We start from the raw sequence: 20,155 nt of genomic DNA, 5'->3' as shown, positions 1-20,155 counted from the left end.
ATATCCCTACTCATCATGCTTAAAACATTGTAATTATCCCTTTGATAACATTCTGAATTCTATTTCTATAGCCATTTACTTTCACATTTTTAAATCATTATTTTATCCTTCTCCTCAACTCCATTTACTTCTATTAGCCCTTTACCTCACATCTTAGTTCCCTGAGAAGATTGAAGTAATCAGAAGAGAACTTTCACAAGTTTCTACCATCACTTCAATCCCACCTCCCTGTATCTATGCCATTTACTGTGCCTTCTCTCTTGTTAGTGGATGAACAGGCCATTTTTCTAGGTAAGGTCAAAACTTCCACTCATTCACTACATACTACATCTTCTTGCCTACTGAAGAACATTGATCCAGCAATTTTCCCCACTCTCTCCTACATCTTAATTTTGTTCTCTTTAATGGATCAATCCTATCGGCATATAAACATACTATTATTTCTTCTGGCTTAAAAACAAAAACAAAATTTGTATTGACTCCAGTTTTCCTTCCAGGTTTTACTTTTCTCTCCTTCCCTTTTCCAGAAAACTTCTCAAAAGTATTGGATTTACATAATTTTTCTCCTCACCTCATCTGCTGAAACCATTCTTGTCTCCACCACTCTGAAACAGTTGATCTTATGAAGGTCATTAATGACCTCCATGTTGCTGAATTCAGTGATCATTTCTCAGTCTTCATATTACTCAATATTTATATCCCTCAGATTCGACAAGATCACTCTCCTCCTGGAAAGACTTTCTTCACTTGTATTATCTTCCTCCTAGTTCTCTGGCAGCAGATTTGCATGTTTTCCTCATTTCTTCAAATTCTAAATTTTAGAGTACCCCGGGGCTTGGTTTGCGGACTGCTCTTTGGTATCTACACTCACTGCCTAGATGAGCTGGTCCATTCTATGGCTTTAAATGCCATGAAAATGCTGGTGATTTCCAAAACTATATGTTCAGTTCAGAACATTCTACCCCTAAGCTCTGCTCTTGTATTAACTACCACAAGATCTCTCCACTTAGATGTCTAACAAGATTATCAAACTGAAATGTCCAAAGCTAAGCTTTCAATTTACCCTTCAAACCTGTTCTCTCACAGTCTACCTCATATCATTTGGCCCTTTAGTCAGGTTAAAGCTGAATGAACTCATTCTTGAGTTCATTCTTGACTCTTCTCTTTCTTTCACATTCCACACATGACCCATCAGCAATTCCTGGAAGCTCTGCTTTCAAACTATATACAGAATCTTACCACTTCTCACAGCTGCTTCTGTTCCCACCCTGATAATGCCACTGTCATCTCTCACTTGGATTATTGCAGTAGACTCCTCTTTGGACTCCCTGCTTCTGCTCTTACATCAGAGTGATCCTGTTAAAACATAGATCCTGGTGCTTCTCTTCTCAAAGCCTGCTAAGAGTTAAAGCCACTGAGAGTTAAAACCAAAGCCCTTACTGTAACCTGCCAGGCCTTTCATGACCTGGCTTCATATCCCCATTCCCTTCTTATCCCTCACCTTCTTACTCATCTCCTCTCTTACTGTCTCCAGCTGCATTGACTCTTCATCGTTTCTCCAACACACAGGCACATTCTTGCCTCAGGGCCTTTACACATGCTCTTCGCCTCTGCTTGGAATGCTCTTCCTTCAAATATCCATGTAACGTGTGCCTTTTTAAAAGTCTTTACTCAATTGCCACCCTCTCAGTGAGGTCTTTTTTGGCAGTCTTACCAAAAATTTTAACAAAACTACCACAACAGTTTATATCTCCCTTCCTGCTTAATTTGATGTTCTTCAAATTTACCACTACCTAACATACTAAGTATTTTACTTATTTTTTTTAAATTATCTTATCCTAGAGCTGTGCATGGCAAGTAGACAAACATGGTAGAATGAATGGCTAATGAGTTTGATGAAATGTATTTATCTAATAATTTTGAAGTGTTTCATCTCATAAGATAGTCTGAATTTCATAAATTAGGAAACTTTCAAAAATAAGAATGATTAAACATATCTTTTTTTTTTTTTCCTTTCCCTTCTAGGGAAAACCAGGTCCAAAGGGGTATGCAGGTGAATCAGGACCAGAAGGCTTGAAGGTAAAGCAACTGACTTTATTACCAGTTACAAAGTATACTTTTCAAAAAGATAAAGTTATGACTTTCATAACAATATAAAATAAACACATGTCAAAGATTTTATTCAACTCATTAATTGAAGGAACCAGTCATATGTTAAGACTTGTTCAAATATTGAATAGCATTTGAAGTGCTATATGTCTTTATATCTATATCTGTATATATGTCTATAAATATCTATGACTATAACTATGTCTATGTTATTGGATATGCATTTTAGTAAAGGAATGTTCAGATGTGTAGTTAGATACAGGACAATAAACCATAACTGAGGGCTGTCTATTACACTGGACAGAAATCTACAAGTTACTATAACTTCTCATAAAAAATTTATGTGTGTGTGTGTGTGTGTGTGTATTTTCACTAAGTCTGGGTCCTTTAATCAATAATACACAGTAAGTCTAAGTAAGCACATACCCTGCATAATCATTGGGTGTTCTTCATACTTTTATGACATTGAAAAAATGTGTTACCTACTTTCTTGCTTTGTTTTCAAGTACTGTATGATTTTTTTGTAACACAAACAAATATAAAGTAAGGCAGTGGGGCTTCCCTGGTGGCGCAGTGGTTGGGAGTCCGCCTGCCGATGCAGGGGACACGGGTTCGTGCTCCGGTCCAGGAAGATCCCACATGCCGCGGAGCGGCTGGGCGTGTGAGCCATGGCCGCTGAGCCTGCGCTTCCGGAGCCTGTGCTCCGCAACGGGAGAGGCCACAGCAGTGAGAGGCCCGCGTACCGCAAAACAAAACAAAACAAAACAAAAAGCAAAAACAAAAAACAAAAAAAAAATAAAGTAAGGCAGTGGTTTTATATGTACAGCATTAAGGTCTGAAAGGAAATAACTTATAAGAATTGGTGATTTGTACAGATTTAAAATTCAATGAAAAATTGAATTGCATCACAGATGTATTGCTAAAGCTAGAGTTCATTATTTATTTTAAACTCTTCGTTTTTGTGATATAGAAACTAAGGAAAAAACCAAACAACACTTTTTGAGGTTAATTAATAAAGAAATATGAGCTAAAATATTTTTTATTATGTCAGCATGTCTGTTGCTGAAATTATCTTGGGAGAGTATGTGTACCTGACTCTCAAGTTACATAGAAAAACTCCCAGAAAATAGAAGCATGATATTTATAAATAGAAGGCTTAATTCTCCTTTACCGTATTTAATCCCTGTACTGCCAAATAGCTCTAAGAAATCCACCTGTGAGCTACCATCCAGTCAAACTGGCAAGAGACCAATCTCAGTCATTATTGACATCCTGCCTTCTCCCTAGAATTACACCAACATCTAGGTGGCATCTGTGTTACCTAGGAAGTGAAGGAAGTTCTTTAATGTTCAGTCCTCATACTTGTCTCTGAAATTTCTTCCTTGGTGTATTACATAGCTATTCACTAGGACCTGGCACTCCCTTAGGGGAACCTTGCACTCTTGGGGAGCACTTGGGGGTTGGTTAAGGGTCACTGCCTTTCACAGAACTCTAGGATCTCTATTTTCTCCCTAGGCCTGGGGAATTATTCCTCTCCGTCTCTTTTTGTCCTCAAAGACAACTCATCTCCTACATTCAGGCTCTTTGAAAATTAAAGCATGAATGTGGGTAATCTGCAAGCAACTTTTGCTTTCTGCCTGTTAACACAGACCTCCCTTAAGACTACGTATCACAAAGGTCCATCTCCCTAGTTGGAATTTGAGAGGGGCGTTGGGTAAGGAGGAGAAAATAAAAGAAAATTAATTATATATATGTATATATACACATACATATTATGTATATATTTGTATATATATGTAAAATCCTGCCACATTATTTTTTACAAAAGCTGTCTAATGCACTATCAGTCAAAAACTAGGATTTCCAACCTACTACTACAATGTTTTATTCTTTACTATTTATCTAAATGCATACAGAAATAGAAAAGAAAATTTTTATAGTCTTTGAAAGTTTATTTCAAACTGATTACCTATATGAATATTAGGTTTCAGTGCTTAAAATCAGCACCATCCAATAGAGTATGTAATACAAATCACAGATGTGAGCCACAGTAAAAAAAAAAAAAAAATGTGAAAAGAAATAGGAGAGATTAATTTCATTTTATATATATATATATATATATATATATATATTTTTTTTTTTTTTTGTGGTACATGGGCCTCTCACTGTTGTGGCCTCTCCTGTTGCGGAGCACAGGCTCCGGACACGCAGGCTCAGCGGCCATGGCTCACGAGCCCAGCCGCTCCGCGGCATATGGGATCTTCCCGGACCGGGGCATGAACCCGTGTCCCCTGCATCGGCAGGCGGACTCTCAACCACTGCGCCACCAGGGAAGCCCTTCAGTAAGATATTTTATGTAACCCAAGATATAAGAATATTATCATTTCAACATGTAATCAATATTAAAATTATTAATGAGATTTTTTATACAAAGTCTTTGAAATATAGTGTGTATATTATTCTTACATCACATTTCAGTTCAGACCAGTTAATTTCAAATGCTGAGTAGCTACATATCATGAGTGGCTGCAGTATTGTTCAGTGAGTTTAACTACCCCACACTGCAATATAATAATTTTTAATCAGCAGTTGATGGTTTAATTTCCTATCTCTGGTATAAATAAAATGTACATTCCTGTCAGATTAACTATATGTGGTACCCTGAACTTAATCTTCTACTTTCATTAATCTGTGCTTTTGTTCAGCCTTTGCTCATGCCATTCCTCACCACTAAAAATGGCTCTTTCTCATCACCAGTGTAAAAATCACCTATTTTTCAGGGCCCAACTCAAATACAGTTTCATAATTTATTATTTGAAACCATTAATATTTGGATTTTAAAAAGGTAATATATATATATTATATATATATATATATATACACACACACACATACACATACATATTGTATTTTACTTAACACTGCCAGCAGACTATGGGACAGCACAACCATAATTAGACACATTGATATTTCTATGGTGAAACGTAAGGATGTTCAGATTAATCAATCTATATCAAGACTATAAGTAGCCTCACTCAGATCAGGTAAAAGCATTATTATCAAATAAACACAAGTTAGGTTAAGTTTGCCACTAAATGTGTTGTGAAAAACTTTGGGTTTTCAGAGCTTTAGGGACGGCAGAACTGCAGTTAAGATTATGAACATGCATTACTTCTCCAGTGAAGCCAGCTCTAGCTGCACGCGCACACAGGGTGCCTGTGCCTAGGAACTCCTTTACTACTTACCTGTAGCGTGTGTTCTGTTCTACTTGTTCTGCTCAGCATTGTGAGATACCTTATCTACTGAAACAAAGAGAGTATTCCTGCGCACAAGGGCTTTATTTTCATTCTTCTTAGTATCTTCTACAGTGGCAGCCTACCACTCTGCCATTTATACAGTATACCTCAGTAGATATTTCATTTTTTTAATTTTATTTGTAAAAGTGTTTTAAAAGTGATTAAAAGTCATAAATAGAAGAATGTAATTTAAGAAAACAAGTTAATAGTATTTGAATGAAAATACAGGAAAGACTACGTTCCATACAAATACTGTAACAAGAGTTTTGAATAACTGAAAGTTTCTTTGTGATTTTCTAGGTTATAACTAGATAATTACATTAAAATGAAAACAGGAGCAATATTGAGAGTAATCTTGTTTGAAAAATAATCATTTTTGCAACTTTATATTCTTTATTAACAGGGAGAAGTAGGAGACCAAGGAAACATTGGGAAGATTGGTGAAACAGTAAGCTTATTTTATGCTCTTATCTTCAACTTTTAAATCATCTTGTGAGCATTTTTAGGAATCATGTTAGCATGATCTTTGCTTATAAAATTCAGAATACAAAATACTTATCCACTACAAATTTAAAGTTATTGGTGATGTGACAAATAAAACCTACTCTACAAAAGAGAAATGAGGGAAAACACAGATACTGATAGTTTTATCCAATAGAAATTACATTTGTGATCTCAGGAACATTCTTGTATCTAATATTTGGTCTTTACATTTAGTTCTGATCATCTCAAACTAAATTTGACCGTAATGTTTTTCATGATTAAAACGCTACAGATTATCAAACCATAAAATATTATAATAGGTGGAAGATACTTTTCTTTGTATTTGAAAGATTGGAGTAAACCATGAGGTAAGTCATTGGGAAACATAATTTCTTTCCTCGAAAGTTTGCCTTGTTTAAATTTACATTATTGAGGAAGTAGGAGGCTTCATGTTGTATTTGAATCAGGTATGTTACGGGTAATTTTCTTTTTTTCTATGGGACAAGTCAGCTACAATATTCTCTAACAAATGAACTTACATAACATATAAAGTGGTGAATTAAATTAATGAAAGGCAAGTGACTTTATCTACAGAGCGTGCTGGGTTGTCACAAAGAAAGTCATACTGTTTAATAACAGTATTTATTTAATAGGTTAAATGAGCAAATATAATTTTCTATAACCTATCTTACAACTTAAATAAAAATAAATTTTCTTAAAAATTGCTTTGTGAGCTTAAATAATTAAATATATTTTCTAGCCTGGTAGTAAAACAGCAATACATTTCTGATACTCTTAATTTTTGTCACTAATTATTAATAAAAATAGGGAGATGATCCATTTAGTCTTAAAAGATCATTGCCATACCATTTAATCCTGAGTCACTAGAAGATGAATATTTTTTTCCTTTTTTTAACCAAAAGGGAAATTTCAATGGAGTATTTATATCAATTCAGTTATTCAAGTTTTCTCATCAAGTATGAATGTAATCTGTATTTCTCTGTCATTCAAATTTTTTAAAATTTAAAGAAATGAAATTCTGCCATTTCTGAGTGACAAATTGCTTAAAAATATATATAAACTAAAATTTATAGCCAAACTTAAAATAACAATGAAGAACATCTTTTCTTAAAATAACACATATCAAATTTCTAAGTTTTATTTGCTTAATAATGTTGGACCTGGTTCCACATAGTATAGGAACCCATCACCAGTGCTGTCCAAAGAGGAAATGGACTATTTTGGCAGGTAGCAGATTTCTGTTATTGAAGGGAAATTAACAATTATGGACCATTCGCTGTGTGCCAGGCATAATGCTATGTGAGATTTTATATTGTGGAATTTCGTTTAATTCTCAAACAATTTTAAAAGACACATTTTGTTATTCCAGTTTTTGAAATGAGGAAACTGAAGCACAGTAAGTAACCTGTTCAGAGTTACATAGCTGATCAATAGGTGAACTAAGATTTAAACCCATAGCTCCAAACTCAGAATCCAGATCTCAAAATCCAAAGCATTATATACCATGCTGGGGATTTTTTTTCCAGCTTTATTGAGGTATAATTGACAAATAAAATTTAAGATATTTAAAATGTATGTGATGATTTGATACACATATAGATAGATAGATAGATAGATAGATTGTGAAAGGATCCCCCCACTTCCATCAAGTTAATTAGCTGGGGATATTTTAATATTAGCTGAAAGCCACTTGGCCTAGATTTTATAGAGAGGTTTTAGGCATCAGATAAGTTATGAAACAAAAGGACCTTTCCAACCTTTTCCAACTTTGAGGTTCCATCTTCCTCATTAAGGATGAGAGATAAAGGCTTTTAAAAAACTCTAGTGGTTATAGTGAATTAATTAAGATATATAAAATGCCTGAAGAATATTTTTGACTCTTGATAATTCCCAACTTCTATTTTATCGTGTTAATTTCAGAAACTTAGAAATATAGTTCATCTAATCCAGAGTTCTGTTAAAACTCTCAAGAGATATGGGAAAATATGATTGCACTTCATGATGTCAGTCTTGTAATTTGGGGATATCTAAGGTTAGTTGTAATTGCATAGCTAGTTTTTATTTTTCCCAAACTTTTTGTATGGTCATTTAATTCCCTTTTAATAGCCTCCTCCAGTTTTGTTCCTTTCTAGATTCATACAAATTAGAACCCAATTTGTGATAGAGAGTGCCAAACACAGTGGTCCCATCTCATGTCTATATACATCTTGCATTTACTTACTATAGGCAAAGAATTAATTTCTATAAATGTGCCCTAAATCTCTAATTTGAAAGAAATTATCCTCTACGTTCTAGCATTCTTTTATGAATAAACCTGGAATTATCCCACCTTAATTGCCAGTCCTCTCTGTCTTTAATTCTCTAGGCTGAAAGCATTTGAAGAGCTGTAAAAGGGAAGAGAATATACTCTTTCAGTATTGGTCAAGAGACCAGAATTAAAATCAGTATATAGGCCTTATAAGGGAACAGACATTATAAGGGAACAGCTTTTTTTGTAGGCAAGAATATTTTAATAGAATTCCTAACACTCAGATTCTTCCATAGAGTGATTCAACACCTCACCCTTAGATTTGGATGACTTTCTGCAATCATTTGTTCAGCAGATATTTATATTTATATTCAGGCACATTCATTGAACATTTGATCTCTGCCTTCATGAACTTTGTAGTCTATCAGAGGTTTGACAGACATTAAATAAATAATCACATAAAATATATAATTATAAACTGTAATACATTCTCTAGATGAAAATTTTAAGAGACTGTGACAAAGTTGCCAAATTTAGATCAGGAGATGAGAGAAGACTGTTTTGAAATGCCGTATGAGCTGTGACCGTAAAGAATGGTATGAGTTAGCTTGGGAAGAGTGGGGGGGGAAAAACTGCTCCTGGAATATGCACTATAACATACTTCCCACCTGTGTCCCTTGCCTTGCTTTAGACAAGTCACTTAATTTCTCTAAATATTTGTTTTCTCAACAGTAAAAGTATGAAAATAATAACTACCTCATAGAGTTTCTTATGAGGATTAAACATGATAATGCACTTAAAACACTTAGCACAGAGCTGGTCACATAGTGAAAACTTGATAAATGTTAGCTGTAGTGGCGGTGGTGGTGGTTATTCTTATATGTGATGGTTCTAAATGGGAAAGCATTTAACTGTTTTGAGGAACTGAAAGAAAGCCAGTGTGGATAGACCTTGGTGAACCAAGGGAAAAGCAGTATTAGGTGGTATTAGTGAAGGAGGCAGGAGCCAAATTATTCAGGACCATGTTTATTATTTTGGACTTGGTCCTAAAGTAGATGGAGAATCATTGAAGTATTCTAAGTAAGCCAATGACATGATTTAATTTGTGTTTTAAGATCACTCTGTAGCAGTGGATTGGGAACTTTGAACATGGTTGTGAGCAGCAGAAGTAGAAGAGGGTAACCAGTTAGGATGCTATTGCAGTAGACTAAACGAGGGAGAAAAATGACGGGCCAGATGATGGCAGTGGAGATAAGTGGATGTATTTGAGATCTGTTTAAGGTGACAGTTTGGACAAAGGCTGCAATAAAAGGGAATGATTCTAGTCAGTCCCCAGCATATAATAGACCTTTGATTACTATTTATGATTATCAGGAGAATTCTGGAAGCGTAAGGAATTGGTATTTATGATGTTTAAGGATAATTCCAATTCTAAGAATCTATGACTCTTTTCTAAGAATTGTAATGTTTTCTAGTCTTCCTCTCATCTGCCAATTTGGCTTCTTTTCTCTGGCTGTCTTTCTGGAGTTGGAACAAACAGAGCTAGAATAAATATTTTAGGGGCAGTGGATCCACAGCCTTCTTCATGAGTGGGATAACTTTATGTTTTCTTTATTTTCGATGATACTCAAAACTATGCAGGCTTTTTTCAATAGAAGGAAACTGGGGTGTCTTTGCAAAATGATCAGCAGTCACTCCCAGGATCCTTTTCTAGTCTGTTATTTTAAAGCTAAAATTTGGATTTTTTTTTCATTAAGTGACCTTGATTACATTAAATTCAGATGCCATTTTTCTGCCCACTTGAAGAGCTCCTCATGATTCTCCTATACTCTGACCAGACTCTCTTTATATCTCTTAAAATATAATCCAACTATTTGATTTCACCTCATTTACTCCTTAATTTATCCATTTAGCAGATTTCATAAGTGATCTACCATGTCCTCTCTGTTATTCTGCCTGCCCCCTGGTGTGCTAGTGTATAGTAAATGACTGATGAACAGAAAGGAAGAGGAAGAGGAAAGGCCATGCATAATCCTCAAAATCAGGTAATCCAGTTCTCATTATAAAACTTTAGAATCAGAGAACTTCTGTTGGCTGATTCTAAACTGGATTATAACCGATTCATTCAAGACCAAGTAGAGGTGGAGTCAGAGGGGGAAATTAAAAGAAGTCTATTTTTTGAAGACCTATTATCTCATTTAATCTTGAAGCAACCCTTGTAAGATAAATCTTACTGCCATTCTGTAAGTGAGGAAACTGAGATTTATTGAAGTTATGTGATATGTTCAAATTCACAGCTAGTAAGCAAATGTGAATTCTCTAATTCCAGTTCTAAGGTTCTTTTCTCTGCATCAGGAAATCATCAGTTTGTCCTGTTTTTAAATGGAAACTTGAAGTGCATCTTTGTGAATCAATGGTTAGAAAGATTTAAAAGTTTTTGAGGGATCTGGAAGAAAATATTTTAGAAGTGCTCAACACAAAATCTCATTTGATACAGTGGTTAGTTGTGCTGCTTTCTCGTAGCATTACTGTGAAATTATTATCAAACTTGATACGTTGATTTCATTTAACAAGTTCCATTCTTTCTTTCATTAAGAAGAGAATGGTGGCTTTATGTGAACATACCTAAATCATAAAAAGTGACTCATATTTCCTTGAGGAAAAGTCCCAGGCTTGATGGCACCATTTAGCCAAACAGAAAGAACAAAGTAAAATTCTATCAACTGCCCCTCTGTAGGGCCTCTGTAGTGCCTTTATCTTAAAAAATGTCATCTACTCCCTTCTGTTTTCAAGCTGCACATACCTGTAGCACACTGCAAAGCTGTGTATATCTCCTACCTGGCAGGGTGTGGTAATTTTCCTCAGAGAATGGAAAGCTATATGAAATGTATATCCACGATGCATTCCATCACAAGAAGGATGTATACCTGAATATGATTAAAAAATAACTACAATTTATTGAAAATCTGTGATCTGCCAGATACTTTGCATATATTGTATCTTTTAGTCCTTACAAAAGACACTGGGAAATATTCCTTTTTTATACAAAAGAAAACTTATGTTTCAGAGAAGTTAAACTTGTCTGAGGTCAGATAGTAAAGTAGCAGAGCTGGGATTGAAAAGGAGTTATGACTAACTTCTCCATATCCCCATGCTTCCTCTTAACAGTGAAGTGAAGATTTCTAATTGTCTTTTAATGAATACATATCGTCCTGTTATTACTGTATGAAGCTGAAAATTATGAGGCCCCAGTTACCACATGGTGGTTTGACAAGTGTCTCACAAACATGTTTGTGTTAAATTGTTATGTTTTAGGATCATGTATTTGACATTTATCATCTTTGAAATGTTTTAATAGCATCATTTAGTCAATTAAGTGAATTAATTTCACTATACTATTAAGTCTGTGAAAGTGTAGAATGTTAAAAAAAAGTATCAATCAGTGAAATCAAAAGGGAAGATACAGAAAGTGTGTGGACATATTAGTGGATATGAACAGAGAAGATATATAATGTTATAATTCCAGGTAAATTGAAGGGAAGTGAAGTAAACAATTCTAAAAACCCTACCATTCTCTAAAACCAGGTCCATGGTGAACTATTACTTTAGAAATGAGATGCCAATAGTTTTTAAATCTCAAACACAAGAGATTTATCCAAGAAAATGGAGTCAGCAGATTTCTAGGAACAGTTGAGGTGCTTAAAAGGTAAAAGGATTTTTGAGTCTTTTGGACTATAAGATACACTATTTTCCTGACATTTATGACATCGTTTTGTAAAAAGCAAAATAAGTTACTAAGAAAATAGCAAATACTATATTACATGTGGTCCTATAGAACTTTTTTCTACAGCTACGAAAATTAAAGAGTATGTGAAAAATGATGACTACGGAAAAGCGTTCATATCACAAAACCAAATGTGATAAGAGGTAGACCAAGAATAAATCACATGTAAGTGGTTATTAAGGAAAAAGCAACAAAACTTTTTTTTTTTTAATTCACATGATTATAATATAAAAGCTAAAAGGCAAAATTTATATCTATGGGGAAATGAGTGATACACATGATCCTGTGCTACAAGCTAAAAACACAGAAGTTATTGAAAGCCAGGCCTATAAAGGCTTATATACTTTATTTTTTATTATTATTTTTTAAATGTTTATTTATTTATTAATTTTCTTATTAGTCATCCATTTTATACACATCAGTGTATACATGTCAATACTAGTCTCCCAATTCATCACACCACCACAACCACCCCCCGCCACTTTCCCCCCTTGGTGTCCATACGTTTGTTCTCTACATCTGTGTCTCAATTTCTGCCCTGCAAACCGGTTCATCTGTACCATTTTTCTAGGTTCTGCATATATGCATTATTATACGATATTTGTTTTTCTCTTTCTGACTTACTTCACTCTGTATGACAGCCTCTAGATCCATCCACATCTCTACAAATGACCCAATTTCATTCCTTTTTATGGCTGAATAATATTCCCTTGTATATATGTACCATATCTTCTTTATCCATTTGTCTGTCGATGGGCATTTAGGTTGCTTCCATGACCTGGCTGTTGTAAATAGTGCTGCAATGAACGTTGGGGTGCATGTGTCTTTTTGAATTATGGTTTTCTCTGGGTATATGCCCGGTAGTGGGATTGCTGGGTCATATGGTAATTCTATTTTTAGTTCTTTAAGGAACAGTCATACTGTTCTCCATAGTGGCTGTATCAATTTACATTCCCACCAACAGTGCAAGAGGGTTCCCTTTTCTCCACACCCTCTCCAGCATTTGTTGTTTGTAGATTTTCTGATGATGTCCATTCTAACTGGTGTGAGGTGATACCTCATTGTAGTTTTCATTTGCATTTCTCTAATAATTTCATGTGCTTTTCACATGAAGCTTTTCATGTGCTTCACAGCCATCTGTATGTCTTCTTTGGAGAAATGTCTATTTAGGTCTTCTGCCCATTTTTGGACTGGGTTGTTTGTTTTTTTCATATTGAGCTCCATGAGCTGTTTATATATTTTGGAGATTAATCCTTTGTCCAATCATTCATTTGCAAATATTTTCTCCCATTCTGAGGGTTGTCTTTTCATCTTGTTTATGGTTTCCTTTGTTGTGCAAAAGCTTTTAAGTTTCATTAGGTCCCACTTTTTTATTTTTGTTTTTATTTCCATTACTCTAGGAGGTGGATCAAAAAATATCTTGCTGTGGTATATGTCAAAGAGTGTTCTTCCTATGTTTTCCTCTAAGGGTTTTATAGTGTCCAGTCTTTCATTTAAGTCTCTAATCCATTTTGAGTTTATTTTTGTGTATGGTGTTAGGGAGTGTTCTAATTTCATTCTTTTACATGTAGCTGTCCAGTTTTCTCAACACCACTTATTGAAGAGACTGTCTTTCCTCCATTGTACCTCCTTGCCTCCTTTGTCATAGATAAGCTGACCATAGGTGTGTAGGTTTATCTCTGGGCTTTCTATCCTGTTCCATTGATCTATATTTCTGTTTTTGTGCCAGTACCATATTGTCTCGATTACTGTAGTTTTGTAGTATAGTCTGAAGTCAGGGAGTCTTATTTCTCCAGCTCCATTTTTTTCCCTCAAGACTGCTTTGGCTATTCGGGATCTTTTGTGTCTCCATACAAATTTTAAGATTTTTTGTTCTAGTTCTGTAAAAACTGCCATTGGTAATTTAATAGGGATTGCATTGAATCTGTAGATTGCTTTGAGTAGTATGGTCATTTTCACAATATTGATTCTTGCAATCCAAGAACATGGTATATCTCTCCATCTGTTGGTATCATCTTGAATTTCTTTCATCAGTATCTTATAGTTTTCTGCGTACAGGTTTTTTGTCTCCCGAGATAGGTTTATTCCTAGGTATTTTATTCTTTTTGTTGCAGTGGTAAATGGGAGTGTTTCCTTAATTTCTCTTTCAGATTTTTCATCATTAGTGTATAGGAATGCAAGAGATTTCTGTGCATTAATTTTGTATCCTGCAACTTTACCAAATTCATTGATTAGCTCTAGTAGTTTTCTGGTGTCATCTTTAGGATTCTCTATGTATAGTATCATGTCATCTGCAAACAGTGACAGTTTTACTTCTTCTTTTCCAATTTGTATTTCTTTTTGTTCTCTGATTGCCATGGCTAGGACTTCAAAACTATGTTGAATAAAAGTGGCAAGAGTGGATATCCTTATCTTGTTCCTGATCTTAGAGGAAATGCTTTCAGTTTTTCATCATTGAGTATGTTAGCTGTAGGTTTGTCGTATATGGCCTTTATTATGTTGAGGTAGGTTCCTCTATGCCCACTTTCTGAAGAGTTTTTATCATAAATGGGTGTTGAATTTTGTCAAAAGCTTTTTCTGCATCTATTGAGATGATCATATGGATTTTATTCTTCAGTTTGTTAATATGGTGTATCACATTGATTGATTTGCATATATTGAAGAATCCTTGCATGCCTGGGATAAACCCCCCTCGATCATGGTGTGTGATCCTTTTAATGTGTTGTTGGATTCTGTTTGCTAGTATTTTGTTGAGGATTTTTGCATCTATATTCATCAGTGATATTGTTGTGTAATTTTCTTTTTTTGTAGTATCTTTGTCTGGTTTTGGTATCAGGGTGATGGTGGCCTCATAGAATGAGTTTGGGAGTGTTCCTTCCTCTGCAATTTTTGGGAAGACTTTGAGAAGGATGGGTGTTATCTCTTCTCTAAACGTTTGATAAGATTCACCTGTGAAGCCATCTGGTCCTGGACTTTTGTTTGTTGGAAGATTCTTAATCACAGTTTCAATTTCATGACTTGTGATTGGTCTGTTCATATTTTCTGTTTCTTCCTGGTTCAGTCTTGGGAGGTTATACCTTTCTAAGAATTTGTTCATATCTTCCAGGTTGTCCATTTTATTGTCATAGTGTTGACTGTAGTATTCTCTTAGGATGCTTTGCATTTCTGCGGTGTCTGTTTGTAACTTCTCCTTTTTCATTTCTGATTTTATTGACTTGAGTCCTCTCCCTCTTTTTCTTGATGAGTCTCGCTAATGGTTTATCAATTTTGTTTATCTTCTCAAAGAACCAGCTTTTAGTTTTAGTGATCTTTGCTATTGTTTTCTTTGTTTCGATTTCATTTATTTCTGCTCTGACCTTTATGATACCTTTCCTTCTGCTAACTTTGGGTTTAGTTTGTTCTTCTTTCTCTGGTTCCTTTAGGTGTAAGGTTAGATTGTTTATTTGAGATTTTTCTTGTTTTTTGAGGTAGGCTTGTATAGCTATAACCTTCCCTCTTAGAACTGCTTTTGCTGCATCCCATAGGTTTTGGATCATCGTGTTTTCATTGTCATTTGTGTCTGGGTATTTTTTGATTTCCTCTTTCATTTCTTTAGTGATCTCTTGGTTATTTAGTAACATATTGTTTAGCCTCCATGTGTTTGTCTTTTTTACATTTTTTCCCCTGTAATTGATTTCTAATCTCATAGGGTTGTGGTCAGAAGTGATGCTTGATATGATTTCAATTTTCTTAAATTTACTGAGGCTTCATTTGTGACCCAAGATGTGATCTATCCTGGAGAATGTTCTGTGCACACTTGAGAAGAAAGTGTAATCTGCTGTTTTTCTATGGAATGTCCTATGAATATCAATTAAATCTATCTGGTCTATTGTGTCATTTATTGTGTTTCCTTATTAATTTTCTGTTTGCATGATCTGTCCATTGCTGTAAGTGAAGTGTTAAAGTCCCCCACCATTATTGTATTACTGTCGATTTCCTCTTCTATAGCTGTTAGCAGTTGCCTTATGTATTGAGGTGCTCCTATGTTGGGTGCATAAATATTTATAATTGTTATATATTCTTCTTGGATTGATCCCTTGATCATTATGTAGTGTCCTTCCTTGTCTCTTGTAACATTCTTTATTTTAAAGTCTATTTTATCTGTTATGAGAATTGCTACTCCAGGTTTCTTTTGATTGCTATTTGCATGGAATATCTTTTTCCATCCCCTCACTTCCAGTCTGTATGTGTCCCTGGGTCTGAAATGGGTGTCTTGTAGACAGCATAATGATGGGTCTTGTTTGTGTATCCATTCAGCAAGCCTGTGTCTTTTGGTTGGAGCATTTAATCCATTCACGTTTAAGGTAATTATCAATACGTATGTTCCTGTTACCATTTTCTTAACTGTTTTGGGTTGTTTTTGTAGGTCCTTTTCTTCTCTTGTGTTTCCCACTTAGACAAGTTCCTTTAGCATTTGTTGTAGAGCTGGCTTGGTGGTGCTGAATTCTCTTAACTTTTGCTTGTCTGTAAAGCTTTTGATTTCTCCATCAAATCTGAATGAGATCCTTGCTGGGTAGTGTAATCTGGGTTGTAGGTTCTTCCCTTTCATCACTTTAAGTATATCATGCCACTCCCCTCTGGCTTCTAGTGTTTCTGCTGAGAAATCCGCTGTTAACCTTATGGGAGTTCCCTTGTATGTTATTTGTCGTTTTTTCCATTGCTGCTTTCAGTAGTTTTTCTTTGTGTTTAATTTTTGCCAATTTGATTACTATGTGTCTTGGCGTGTTTCTCCTTGGGGTTTTCTTGTATGGGACTCTGTGCTTCCTGGACTTGAGTGACTATTTCCTTTCCCATGTTAGGGAAGTTTTCGACTATTATCTCTTCAAATATTTTCTCAGGTCCTTTGTCTCTCTCTTCTCCTTCTGGGACCCCTATAATGCAAATGTTGTTGTGTTTAATGTTGTCCCAGAGGTCTCTTAGGCTGTCTTCATTTCTTTTCATTCTTTATTCAGTTCTGCAGCAGTGAATTCCACCATTCTGTCTTCCAGGTCACTTATCCCTTCTTTTGCCTCAGTTATTCCGCTATTGATTCCTTCTAGTGTATTTTTCATTTCATTTATTGTATTGTTCATCTCTGTTTGTTTGTTCTTTAATTCTTCTAGACCTTGTTAAACATTTCTTGCATCTTCTCCATCTTTGCCTCCATTCTTTTTCCGAGGTTCTGGATCATCTTCACTATCACTATTCTGAATTCTCTTTCTGGAAGAATGCCGATCTCCACTTCATTTAGTTGTTTTTCTGGGGTTTTATCTTGTTCCTTCATCTGGTACATAGCCCTCTGCCTTTTCATCTTCTCTATCTTTCTGTGAATGTGGTTTTTGTACCACAGGCTGCAGGATTATAATTCTTTTTGCTTCTGCTGTCTGCCCTCTCTATACTTTATTTTATATTAAGTATATTTTTCTTTATCCTTATTAAATATAAATCAAATTACTATTAAAAAGTAAAATATTCTAGGAAAAGGAATGAGATCCAACATATATGGAGTTATATGGGGAACAAGGTATTTATCATACATGTTATGTTAAAGAGTAATAAACAAAAGTACTCTTCTTAGTCTAATAAAGTCTCTCAGATTGCCCAAATTAGAATAAACTACTTCAAAGGAACCAAATAAAAGAGAAATTTAAATGGAACTTTGTGCCTCCAAAGTCACAATAACATCACTCATTTTAAGATGTAAACATTCGGTGTGTATACTGCCTAGGACACTATGCCTGTTAGCCTTCTGACTATGAAAATATAAACTTGATCACTTTACCTATTTTAGAATTGATTAAAAAAATAAGCATTTTTTAGTTCCCTTTGGTTTTAAAGGATTTGCTCCTAAGGATTATTTTTTAAAATCCTTAAAATATAATTCTGTATTTGAACCTGGGACTGAAGATTCAGAATCCTAACAGGTTTAAAAATTATTATCCTATGATTTGAAGTAAATTAGTTGTCTACACATATGTGTATCTCACATGTTCTTCATCATGTACTGTGTTCTGGAAGGATATTGTGATTTCTTACAGCCAACAAAAATGAAAGACACTAGTAAACTTCTTTTGTTTATTCTATCATTAGAAGGTACTTATTGAAAACTTACTGTGTGCTAGATATACAGCTAAATAAGGCTTGATCCTTAAGTGATTTAACTTCTTGAAACTGAGTAAAGATTTCTACACATAATTTTGCCCAAACACTAATCATGTTATATAAGATACTCTAAGACAAGGAAGTAAAAATTGTTTTGACAGTCATCATGAAGATATATATGTTGATAGAGAAACTATGCCTTTGTTTGGCTAAAAATGTGTTACTATTTTTTTAGGTAGGGATACTACAAAGCAGTAATCCTTTAGAGCTAGATTTCTATATAGAAGAGCTCTGGAGGTGGTACTTTGGTTGGAAGGGGGACTTCCCTTGAATCGCTGTTTGCCTAGAAACTACACTATTTTCTTTTATTAGTGCACTATCCTATTTTTATTTAGATATTAACACATCAATTAAAATAGCAAAAATATCTAGTGGTGTTTTTATGCTTAGAATTTATATGATAGATAATACCTCATTTTTTTATATCAAAGAATAGGAGGGACTGATGGAAATAATGGTAGGGACTAGAGTTAAGGTTGCCTTGGGCCTCCCATTGGTGCTACCGCTTGAGAAGGAGAATGCAGAATTAAAATCTGAGAGTAAGGCTACTAAAAAATCTTGTGGCTCTGACTTAAAAAAAAAAAAAAGTAAGATCTACATAACCAATGTAACTACATTTTGAAATTTAAGGTTTACATTCAACCTAAACAAGAATCAGGAAATTTTTCTATAAAGAGCCAAATATTATATATATTTAGGCTTTGGGGCCATACAGTCTCTGTCACAACGTTTCAACTCTGCTATTGGAGTGCAAAAGCAGTCATAGACAGTAAGTAAATGAATGAGTCTGGCTATGTTCCCAATAAAACTTTATTTACAAAAACAGACAGTGGACAGGATTTGGCCGACAGGCTTTAGTTTGCCCTTTCCTTTTCTAGAAGGTCATACTTTACTTGGAATACACCAGTTTTATTAAATCAATCTGCCATATGCAGTTCTGCTTTATTATTAGTCATTTATTATTAACAGAAAAAAAAATCACTAAACACAAATGTGATTTTTTTCAAACCAGAAAACAGATTCAAACTAGCAGACAGATTGTGTTGCAATCAGGCATTGATTTTGTATATTAAGTGTGAACATAGTGAATTAATTTGCATTTATATAGACCACATGTATATGCAGAGTAACCTACTAGAATTTATTGTTCGTTTTCCTTAACAGATACTTAAGAATCTCACCAGGAAATATTTTCCAAGAACAATGAAATCTGCTCTTTATGTGCACATGTTCACTAGAACCATTTTTCTGAACATTGTACGTGTTTTTTGAAGTTCTGTTTTAAGGGTCAAAGGATGTCCACATACTAAGTTTTAGTGAGTTTTTCTGTCATTACTTTGGACAAAGTTCTAAGGGAATGTCATTAGACCTGTATTCCCCTGTATACAGAAGGATATAGGTATTCCCCTGTATACCTATTCCTGTATTAGGTTGAGATATTTTGCATTTGCACTCTATCTTCTGTTTTTGAAACGTCTCTTTTTTTCATCAATTCAACAAAGCAGCCTGATGGAGAGCATCACAGCATTTTTGCTCATAAATATGTATGGAACATTTAATGCTCTTTCTTTTTACTATAGGAAGAATAATTAAATGAAATCTGGATTTTCTACTAACGATAAATACAGCCAGCTTTGTGTTTTATAGAAAACTTTATGTAAGAATGTAACCTTTTCATTTCTTCAGTTCCAGGTAGAAAGATAGTAGCTGCTGAGATAGAGATTATATGCTCAGTTTGGGTTTTTTTTTTTTTTTTTTTTTTTCCTGATTAATGGGTTTTGGAAAAACTATATGACAAAATCTATGTTTTTCTGGTATGTTGATAATACCATTAGAAATTTTATAATCACTAAAATCAGGAAAGACCTAGATAATAGAAGCTTCTCCAAAAATGCTAGGGGAATGGGACCTAGTAGATTATAAGGGGGGGAAATCAGTCTATAAAGGCCTTAAGAATATGGGTTGTAAGAATTTCTCACCCTGACTTTTAAGAACTCCCACAATGTATACCTCACCTATCTTTATAGTTGTTAT

General features: G+C 34.5%; 1 protein-coding gene across 4 annotated transcripts in view; it reads left to right on the top strand.

Moving 5' to 3' along the window:
• COL24A1 (collagen type XXIV alpha 1 chain) overlaps nt 1-20,155 on the top strand; it is a 431,777-nt gene that overhangs the window by 215,336 nt on the left and 196,286 nt on the right. For all 4 annotated transcript variants that reach the window (XM_067726773.1, XM_067726774.1, XM_067726775.1 and 1 more), the window contains 2 exons: nt 2,026-2,079; nt 5,809-5,853. In XM_067726773.1, coding sequence (XP_067582874.1) covers nt 2,026-2,079; nt 5,809-5,853 — 99 coding nt within the window. The remainder of the gene's footprint in view (nt 1-2,025; nt 2,080-5,808; nt 5,854-20,155) is intronic.

The sequence above is a fragment of the Pseudorca crassidens genome, chromosome 2 (assembly GCF_039906515.1).
Source record: "Pseudorca crassidens isolate mPseCra1 chromosome 2, mPseCra1.hap1, whole genome shotgun sequence".
In the NCBI taxonomy this organism is placed as follows: Eukaryota; Metazoa; Chordata; class Mammalia; order Artiodactyla; family Delphinidae; genus Pseudorca; species Pseudorca crassidens.
Note: the sequence above shows the minus strand (reverse complement) of the source record. Positions and strands in the feature narration are given on the sequence as shown.